We start from the raw sequence: 11,256 nt of genomic DNA, 5'->3' as shown, positions 1-11,256 counted from the left end.
TATATGTATATGTGGTATATGTATACATCTATGTATACCATATATATATGTATATGTGGTATATGTATACATGTATGTATACATATATACACATATACATATGTATATATACATGTATATATATGCATATATGTGGTAATATGTATATATATGGTGTGTATATATGTGGTGTATATATATATATATATATACACATATGTATATGTATATATATACACATGTAATGCATATGTATCTATGTATATGTACATAAGTATATATATACATATACCACATATACATATATATATGGTTGTTTTGAATTAATAAAAAATATATGGTTGTTTTGAATTGATAAAAAAATAGATAGGCATTAGGGCAGTTTAGAAATAATTCAAGTTTATATGAACTCTACAGTAAGGTTTCTGAACAGAGGAGGGTCAAGTTAAATAATCCTCTGTTGACAGGAAATGTCAGAGCCAACCAAGGCATCATACTTAAAATACGTTTAGTGCAGGTCAGATGTTCCAAATCATGCCGACTTTATTTTTTTTTTAATGTGTTGCTGTTTTACCATCTGAGGGCTTTCCATGTGCCAAGCAACATTCTACCTTCTTTATGGCGGGCAACTCATTTGATCCTTACTACCATCCCCTGAGGCAGGTACTATGCCTCTCCCACTTCACAAATAAGAGAACGGAGGCATTAGAGAGATGAAGTTACCCGTTGTCACATGGCACATAAAGTGTAGAGCCAGGTGGATTCAAAGCCAGTGGTCAGGCTCCTGAGCCCGCCCTCCTAACCAATGGGCTGTTTTTAGCTGTTTTGGTGTGTTTTAATAAATACGACTCAGAAAAAGGCTACCCACAGACAACGTTAATAATATGTTAGAGTCTGGGGGCGCCTGGGTGGCGCAGTCGGTTAAGCGTCCGACTTCAGCCCGGTCACGATCTCGCGCTCCGGGAGTTCGAGCCCCGCGTCGGGCTCTGGGCTGATGGCTCAGAGCCTGGAGCCTGTTTCCGATTCTGTGTCTCCCTCTCTCTCTGCCCCTCCCCCGTTCATGCTCTGTCTCTCTCTGTCCCAAAAATAAATAAACGTTGAAAAAAAAATTAAAAAAAAAAAATAATAATATGTTAGAGTCTGACTTTTCTTGGGGTTTTGCTCTGTGTAACACAGATCCTATCATAAGTTGTACTGAGTAGGGACAAAAGGTGATTTGATTAATGGATGGCAAAGTGAGAATTTGGCTTTCAAATCATTTGCCTTTGAAATGTTAATGTCCTTGAATTTACTGAAAAATTAAAAAAAAAAAAGACACAAAGTCTGTTGACCCAGGGTTGTAATTACAGAGAAAAGGAATAAAGAGATAGATTTCAAAGCATACAATTAAGCTAAGAAAGTTACCTTCTGATACAGTGTCAGGTTTTACTGGAAAGAAGCTAAGAACAATTTTTTTTAAATCATCAGAATTTCTGCTCACCCTGATTTTCCATAGTGCCAGACAATTTTGCCTAGAATTAGGGTACCAATTACAGTACCAGCAACAAGTCCTTGAGGAGGAAAAAATTTAGTAACACAGTTAATAGAAACATGAACAATTACATATACAATGCAGTTTCACAATGACAAATACATTGGATATGAGACAAGTTAAAGAAAAATAGGAGACCATGAATGACAGTTTGTGTATAGCTTTTTTATGTCACGTTTGACAGTAAAAATTGCATGGTACTTATCCTGCTTTCTTTCAAAGCAAAATGAAATAAAATATTTAAAGTATCACCGTGCTCAAATAAAATTGGTTTAACGGGTTGGAGAGGATAATGAAGTGTTTCAACCTGACCATGTCCAATTTTATGATGACTGCCTTATGTAATTTTAGCACTAGGAGGTATCTTGAAGTTCACTCTCATTATGCAGATGAGTAATTTGAGTTTCAGAAAGGTGAGAGTTACATCTGTGGTTGTTAATGGGAAGGCCACTTAGTTCATAGTGAAGATAAGAGATGTAGGCCTTTCTCCATCACAGGAAAGGTAAGATCACCTGTGCATGGGGGGGTACAACATATTTACTTTGCTTACAGAATATGCCCTCCAGTGTTTAGTCTTTTGTGGATAAAATTTCAGTTAGGAAAGCTAATATTTACTTTTAGGATTAAATGCACTATTTTGAGTTGAACGACAGAACAACTATTGGTCAAATAAATTGGTCAACAATACTTTTTATAGTTTGATTTTTACACATAATCTTTCTTCTCAAAACCCACCCATTTGCCCTTTGTCTATGCCATTCTTGGTCTCCCTTTTCCTCCCTACTTCACCCTCTAGGGTCCTTGAAATCTATTATTTAGATCTGTATTGCATAGGATAACAAAAGGATAGGATAACCGATAACAAAAGGAAAGCAACTGAGTGAGGTTAAATGTGGCCAAATCACAAATCAGTTCCAAATCAGCAAAATACAGATGTCACACAATCACACTGTCGTATGGATACATGATTTAACAAAACAGCTATTTCTACCACAGCTAAGTTTTTACAGTATTTTACCCAATCAATTTCTTTAACTGATTCTCTACCACATCATTAGCGTGGAAAGACTGTATTCATAAAATATATCATGGCTCCTCAAAAATTTGGGGTTTCTTTTCCCTCCATCACTCCCCATTAACCTCTGCCATTTTCAATTGTTGAAAAACCATCCCATTTTCAATTTGAATGATAAAGGAAGCTAGGAAATTTTAAAGTGATCCAGAGTATCTGGACGACAGAACTAAAATCTTACTCTTAGAACACTGATCAACGCATGTAACTCTAGCACAATGTGTGTGGAGACTCATGTTTTCACTGGGGACTAGAATGAAATACAGAAATAGGAGAAACAGGATCCTACATAAATGATTCTTTAGTAAATAATAAGAGTATTACCCTCCAAATTATAAGCAAAGAAAACTTTCAGGTATAAAGGCAATAGTTACGTTCTCAAAATTCACTTGGTATCTACAGAAAACCAACCCAAGGGTGTTAAGACTTACCACTTGGAATAAATGAGGCAATGAGATTATGAGTATGACAGCCACATTCTTAGTCATTAACTGAAGAGTTTTTAGGTAGGAAAATTATATAATTTTACAAAATGGGTTTCTGCCAAGTAAAAGGAGTGTTTTAGCAATGGTCCCCATTGTATAGAATGATACTTAGTGTTTAAAACATCGCAAAGCAGTTTGCCACCTTGTATCCCGTTACTCCAATAACTAGTGCAGTACTTGGCAAATAGTAGGAAGTGTTTAGTAAATATTTATTAAATTACGCTGAATGATGGATCTTCTTTTTACATAAGAGAAAACCGAGACCAAAAAACGGTGAGGGGATCGGTTTATTACTGTAGAAAAACGTATTTCTAACCCCAGGCTCTGGTCATGATTTTAACTGTTTCTAGTATTCTCAGTAAAAATACCTGAAGTTATTCAAGCCCAATTTATATCAGATGGAGTGCCTTCTCCATTCCTGAAGAACCCAAGTCAGATTCCACATACAAGATCTGATGTTAATTTAGTGATGCTTTTTCTGAAGAAATGTGAATTTGTCTCCTCACTTCAAAAGGTCTCACTTATATTGTTAATAAAGTGGAAATGTAGTCCAGATGCTATATAAAAAAAAAAAAAACTTAAAAAGTTGTGAATGGGTTGTTCTTCCTTCTAATCCTATTTAACAAAACAGAATAAAGGAACTGACGTCTGTGGACAAGTGAAGTCACAACAGAAAGAGATTTTTTTTTTTTTTTTTGGTGGAAAAAGAATGTGCTTGATTAAACCTTAAATTTTCATTTCCAGATTGAGAAACCAGAATTCAACACTGCTTCCTCAGCAACATCCATAGGACCCTGTTAGGGTTTTGCTACCATCAATGGCTTTTCTGTGCCTCCGTACTTTTTAAGTGGGAGACGTTCACACTTCTCTTGCCAGCCTAAGAAGATCAATGAAAAATGCTATACTTATGCCACCTGACTTCTTAACTTTGAGTAACTTATAGACAATTGAGGTCATTTTATAACGGGATTTAAGTTTGTCATACACAGAGACGGGTAATAGCACACACCGAAGACCTCGTATCACAGCATCCGATGCCTTTCAAATTACTACTGATGATTCACGAGTCTTGGAAATACACTTCCACTTGGGCTAGTCTGTAACATATGCCGTATGCAGGCGGATATGTATAAAGCATAAATGAATAAGCATGTGATATTAAAGGATACAGAAAAAGCATTTTAGATATTTCACTGGGTAGTCTCTAATTTTTTCTTAAATATTCCTTCAGCGGACCTGTTCACCACCATGAGAAATTTATGAATGTCACAATATGGGATTTCAGCAATGACGGGGGAAAGAAGTAAAGAACCAAGACCACATTAACTTTCAAATTTGAGTTGTGCAGGTTTTTGTATAGGACAAGAATCGTTCTATCCTTTTGAGTACCTAGTGCTGGAGAAACAAGTCAAGCCTCCATTGAAGCACCTAAGAGTTGTGTGACCTCGGGTAAGTTACAAGTCTTGCAAAAACAGTTCTTTCCGCTAAAAAAAATGGGACATAGAGACACTGTAAGATGTTTTGAGAAGTAAATAAAATAATACATATAAGAATCTCACGACAGGACTTGCCACACAGCCAACACGCAAATATTACTTTAACAAAGGACTGTTCTTATTCTTTGGTGTGGCCAGAGGGAGTTGCTAAAACTGTCAGAACACCATCTTAGGAAAACAACAGTGACTGCATTCTAGGACTTCTTTAAGCTACTATTTATTCAATGTTGAACACCGTGCGGGGAGTTTTCATATCCTACTATCTCATTCGGCTTCAAAGACTTTATTTTTTTTTTTTCAACGTTTTTTATTTATTTTTGGGACAGAGAGAGACAGAGCGTGAACGGGGGAGGGGCAGAGAGAGAGGGAGACACAGAATCGGAAACAGGCTCCAGGCTCTGAACCATCAGCCCAGAGCCTGACGCGGGGCTCGAACTCACGGACCGCGAGATCGTGACCTGGCTGAAGTCGGACGCTTAACCGACTGCGCCACCCAGGCGCCCCTCGGCTTCAAAGACTTTAAACAGGGATCATAAAAAGAGAAAACCGGGACTCAGATTAAGCTCAATCATTGGGGCTGAATAATTTACTAAATTAAACAAACCAAAACAAACCAGGATTCAAACCAAGGTCTGCCTGACTCCAAAGCCCAAGCCTGTCTTCTTCTATACAATGTTGGCATAAAAAACAAAACCAGAAACAAGAGCGAAAACAAAATACAACTATGAAGAGAATGTATTCTCAGTGGGGTGTAGTATCATCCCAAGAGGCTGAAAAAAATCTTACTTTCTTACGTATGAAGTAAAGGTATAAATGCAGTATATAAATAGATTTGCATTATATTTGTGGTAGTAAAATGTCACAGGGAGACCATTAGTGGGGGGAAACGTCTAACCTGTTCCTTGAGGGAGAGAAGGCAATAATGAAAAAAAAAAAAAAAAAGATTGGCTACATGAGTGCTGAGCAAGCATAAAGTATACACTTGCGGGATCGCTGTATTGTATACCTGAGACTAAGGAAAAATGAGTGTCTGTTACACTCAAATAAAAACAACGCACAAATATAAATAAACAGAATGAGAAAAGCGGCCCGATTCACAGAACACTTTGAAGAAATAAGGATAACGATTAGGTTTATATTTTACAAAGCTAGGATCCCTAAGAGAACGAGCGCTGCAGATCTTCTTTAAGAAGGGAAGAGCTCCTCTTTATTTTTGAGCACAAGTTGGGATTACAACTACCCCCGAGAGAAAGTCTCTGGAAGATCGCACAGTCCACAGTTCAAGAATGTCAGAGAAAATAAGCACTTCAGACCTACATCCGATGCTACTGGGCAGCTGAGAAAAAGCCCACCCGTTAGACTCACCGTTCTTAACATTAAATCATGAAATCGTGAGATTTTCATTTAGAATACATTTATTTCTATTTGAAATATCAAACAGACAAAGTGAATTCCAACTGTTCAAATCTCTCAAGATAAATACTTTAGCTAAGGAGAGGTTCATTCAAAATATAAAAGAACTATAAATAATAATAATAAATACCTGCATTCAGCTTTAGCCCCTTGTCTCACTAATGCATATATAGATAGGAGACTTTGGCTTATAAGGACATAATTTTGAAATACTTTCTTTGTAAGAGTGTATCTTCTAGTGGGTATGATTAATATGCCAACTTAGCTGTATTGCTTTTGAACAAACATTTCTTTTACCATCTTCGTTAGGAGTTATTAATCTTCTTGTTAAAAGGTATAACATCAGATAATACATTTAAGAACAACATAAAAGAACTGGGACAAAAACTAGAATAAATGGCGACACAGTAGGTCCTTAGGTCTACACCAACGGGATATTTTTTAAAGCTAACTTTGCTTTACATCACTGACAGGGCAGGGAAATGGAAGAGGATATAACCAAAGGTACTCTGCTGTCTCTGGAATGGGACAGAAGTCTAGAAACAGTCAAGGAGTAGTTTATGATTACTTGTAGAATACTAGAGCCTTAAAAACTGTATTGGTACCTGCCTCTTCTTTGTTGTTCTTTGGCCCCTAGCTTGACGATGCATTGAGACAATAAGCATTCAATAATACCTGATTGACTGGCCACATGATTTGAAGTTGCCCTAAAACTACCTTGGAACAAGAACACGGTTGGGAATACTTAGGAACATACCGAGTACCTAATGGTGTCCACCAAATACGTCGATAAAATGCATTTACCTGTTTTCTCTTCGATACCCTTAAACACTGCATTTTAATAGTATTCCTAAGACACTTAAAAGACAAGATTCTCTTCCAGGAATATGGATTGTACATCCCACAGTGACGACAATTTCTTTTAACTGCCGAAGAACCAAACTTACCAATTGCAGCGATGTTAGCATCTGAAGAAGAAAAAAAAACAAAAACAAAAGAATTACAAAAAAAAAATAAATAAAGTCAATGATTTCCTAGCAATTTTATTTATCAACAAAATGCACTCCAAAGTTCAAAAGTAACTCAGATTTTCGTAACTAAAAGAAATAATTGTAAGTAAATTTATGAAACCGTTATGTATTAACTTAATCAAACGACATATACCACAGTGCGTATCTATTCAGCAGAGTCAACACTGTAAATATGACACATGACTAAGAATACTGCAACAAACACCATACAATTTGGGACTTGATGGCAAGAAGCGAGTTTGAAAGCTTAAATAGTAAACTGCAATCCAATCCTCTGACCGAGAAACTATCAGAAACTGAAGTCTCTTTCAGCAGACTCTATCAAAACTCAAATTACCATAGCACCTTAGTTTTTATACCTTTCAATGACTGTGAATGAGGCAAGTGAAGGCAATGAAGTAAACTTTACTTTCAAGTAAATATATTTATAGTAATATTCTGCTCTCTTAAGTAGTGAACAAATTTACTCACGGGACCACTGAGAACAGGCAATATTACACAGCAGAAAAAGCACAGGACTGAGAGCTGGCAAACAGGTGTATACCCCCCCCCCCCCAATTTTCTCCCTAGTACTAGGCACGGTCTGAATCCTACAAATTAATCTCTGTGCCTTGAATGCACCATCTATAAAACGAAGCTAAAAAGACTTATTTTGCAAGCTTGTTATAAGGACTAGTGTCCAGAAATGGAAAGTGCATGGTACATGCTGTAATCGTTAAGTACCCAGTTAAGTGACAGCAGCTACTTTCTTTTTCCATATGAGCAAAAAGTGGTAGATGATATTTAAAGAGTAAGTTAATGGGGCGCCTGGGTGGCTCAGTCGGTTAAGCGTCCAACTTCGGCTCAGGTCATGATCTTGCGGTCCGTGAGTTTAAGCCCTGCATCAGGCTCTGTGCTGACTGCTCAGAGCCTGGAGCCTGTTTCAGATTCTGTGTCTTCCTCTCTCTCTGACCCTCCCCCATTCATGCTCTGTCTCTCTCTGTCTCAAAAATAAATAAATGTTAAAATTAAAAAAAAGAAAAAAAAAAGAGTAAGTTAATTACTTAAAAGAGAGAAAATTGACCCCAAATATTGGTTGCATTTTTATCACAATGTTTGACTTAGGTTTAATTTTTTTTTTTTCAGATTTAGTTTAAGTTTGTTAAATTATCTTGTATTTTTTGGGGGGGGGGCAGAAAGAAATATTTCAACAAAGTTAGCTCTATAACAAATTTATATAAAGTGAAACTTATGGGGCACCTGGGTGGCTCAGTCGGTTAAGCGTCTGACTTCAGCTCAGGTCGTGATCTTGTGGTTCATGAGCTCTTGCCCCACATGGGGCTCTGTGCTGACAGCTCAGAGCCTGGAGCCTGCTTCGGATTCTGTGTCTCCTGTCTCCCTCCCTCCCCTGCTCATGCTCTGTCTCTCTCTGTCTCAAAAATAAATAAAAAATTAAAAAAATTTTTTTTTAAGTGAAACTTATGGGGCACCTGGATGGCTCAGTTGGTTAAGTGTCTGACTCTTGATTTTGGCTCAGGTCGTGGGATAGAGTCCTGCTTTGGGCTGCGTGCCGTGCGGAGCCTGCTTGGGATTCTCTCTCTCCCTCTGTCTATCTCTGCCCTGCTCATGCTCTCTCTTTCTCTCAAAATAAATAAAAACCTTAAAAAAAAATTTAAGGGACTTAAATTTTTTTAAGTGGCTTAGTCGGTTAAGTGTCCAACTTCAGCTCAGGTCATGATCTCTCAGTTAGAGGGTTTGAGCCCTGCATCGGTCTCTGTGCTGACAGCTCAGAGCCTGGAGCCTGCTTCGGATTCTGTGTCTCCCTCTCTCTCTGCCCCTCCCCTGCTCATGCTCTGTTTCTCTCTCAAAAATAAACAAATGTTAAATTTTTTTTTAATTAAAAATAAAGTGAAACATTTCTCTTTTCCATGCTCTATGAAAAACTGGATGTATTCAACCTAAACCATTTAGGTTGAAGACATCAAATAACCTCCTACAAGTGTTGAAAGTAACAAACTAAATATAAAGGTGTCAACGTAAGCTATAAAACCGATATTGAGTACCAATAGTCAAGTTAGATGATGAAATATATGCCATACTGCTTACATAAATTATAAAAACATAGAAAACAATATCATGGACCACTAATGGAAATACACATACAACACGAGAATTAAAACGTAGATAGGATGCTTACACACAGACCTCAAGGCAGTAATTGCCTTGAGGGAGACAGAAATGGTGACACAGAACAGTGTCTGCAATGTTCAAATCCTTAAAAATACCCAGGTAATGGCAAGAAAGACTTCAAGATAACAACTGTGAAATGTATGAAATTGTTACAAAAATATGGTCACAATGTGTATAACTGTCTTTGAAAAAACACAGTTATTTGATGCCATTGAGGAATGACTCAAAGCAGGTAGGAATGGGTTCAGATTCTGTGTATTTGCACGTATTTGGCTTTTTACCTAATGGAATCAAGAAATATACAAAGGAAATTTCAACAATGATATCTGTAATGTTTTCAGCTCTTAAGAATCATCTGGGGTGATGGCAAAATAGACCTCATCATAGCAGTTATAAAACCTGAACAAAATATGCAAAAACATAATGACGGTGATTTGATGGCACCAGAGGGCACAGGAAGACAGGCAGAAATCGGTCAAGACCAAAAGAGGGAGAAGAACTGACTGGAACGTGGTTTGTGTGTTTGCTGGGAAGGAAATCCCTGGCCATGTGGTGTAAGGGGCAGAATACCAGGGGCCTACTGGCTGGATAAGTCAGTGGATGGAGTTCAGGATCAACAGAGCATCTGGAAAGGGAGGGGTCAAATCTGAGGGACTTCTACGATTTTATTTCTTGACGTTTGTGGTAGTTACACAAATATTTGCTTTAGAAAAGTTATTGAGCCACACATGGGTATTTTATGCAGTGTGTGTGTGTGTGTGTGTGTGTGTGTGTGTGTGTGTGTGTATTTGTTCAAACAAAAATTTACAACAATTTTTTAAAAATTATCTCTTGGCTTACAGTCCTATTGAGATTTTCGAAGGAACCGAAAAAAAATAGACATCTCTCATACGGAACAAGAACATCCATAAAAATTTTGGCTACACATTAGACAAGTTATGAGACAAAAGGACATCCCAGTAGCCTGAAGCAGCAGTAACTAGTAAGAAGGGTTTCATTGGTTCACTCAACAGGTATTTCTGAAGTCTACAGCCTATTTTACTCCACTTTTATAAAAACTGTCATTTAAAGAGCCTTGTGTTAACATAGACTATTTCAAAGAATTCTGTGTTTTCCCTTACTTAGAAGACACTGTTGAGATGCTTTACAAACTCTAGGGAATCTGGAACACCCTTTAGCATGCTTAAGGGATGGACCTCTATCAATCAACCAGACCCAGAAATCAACCTTAAGGATGGTACATGTTTGGTTCTCAGAAGGGTCTTGAAGAAGTCAACGACTCCCTAAAGCTAACGTGGAAAACAGAATTTCTTCACCAATCTTAATTTCGCATTGTTTTTATGGAGCCACAATCTTTTTCTATGTTATTGTAAAATGTGTCTTTTTAAACAACTTGCCCTAGCATACTCCAAATCTGCCTCTGAAGAAAGTCAAGAGCGCTAGCATGAAAAACTCCTTCTACCGTAGCACATGAGATCCATACTCAGGAAAACCTGAACAGTCTTAACTAACCTGAAGAAGGAGTTCCTCTTCCTTTATGCGAGCTTGTTGAACGAAAGTGCGTGGTTGCCCTGGGAACAACAGCTGAAGTCTGTTTTGCTGTAATATGAGCAGAGGTCAATCTTTTTGTTGTATGGAAACCCTTAGTCACTGGGGCATGGACAGCGGTGGACTTTTGTGTTGCTGGAACACTCTGTGTAAATGAAATTTTTGCTGTGGTGGATCTACGGGTTGCTGGTATGGCCTGTGTAGCAGACGCATTTGCCACGATGGGCTTCTGGGCTGCCGGTGGGGTCTCTGTAGATACAGCATTTGATACAGGGAATTTTTTGGCTGTGGCTGAATCATTTGCTGTGGTAGGTTTCTGAGGAGTTGGTTGGGACTTTGTAGTTGAAGAATTTATTTTGGTGGATTTCTGAGGAGTTGGTAGGGCTTTTGTACCTGGAACATTTACAGTGGTAGGTTTCTCAGGAGTTGGTAGGGCTCTAGTACCTGAAGAACTTATTGTGTTGGGTTTCTGAGAAGTTGATGGGACATTTACTGTGCTGGGATTTTGAGAAGTTGGTAGGGTTTCTGTAGC

At 37.8% G+C, this 11,256-nt stretch overlaps 1 protein-coding gene across 13 annotated transcripts in view; it reads right to left on the bottom strand.

The window, feature by feature from the left end:
- CD55 (CD55 molecule (Cromer blood group)) overlaps positions 1-11,256 on the bottom strand; it is a 47,904-nt gene that overhangs the window by 19,372 nt on the left and 17,276 nt on the right. For 5 of the 13 annotated variants that reach the window (XM_040463546.1, XM_040463547.1, XM_040463543.1 and 2 more), the window contains 2 exons: positions 10,689-11,083; positions 5,668-6,944 (listed from right to left, as the gene is read on the bottom strand). In XM_040463546.1, the coding sequence (XP_040319480.1) occupies positions 6,610-6,944; positions 10,689-11,083 (730 nt within the window). In that variant the 3' untranslated portion in view covers positions 5,668-6,609. The other 8 variants (XM_040463548.1, XM_040463545.1, XM_040463551.1 and 5 more) reach the window with 6 other exon arrangements.

The sequence above is a fragment of the Herpailurus yagouaroundi genome, unplaced genomic scaffold (assembly GCF_014898765.1).
Source record: "Herpailurus yagouaroundi ecotype Mexico unplaced genomic scaffold, PumYag 403, whole genome shotgun sequence".
In the NCBI taxonomy this organism is placed as follows: Eukaryota; Metazoa; Chordata; class Mammalia; order Carnivora; family Felidae; genus Herpailurus; species Herpailurus yagouaroundi.
Note: the sequence above shows the minus strand (reverse complement) of the source record. Positions and strands in the feature narration are given on the sequence as shown.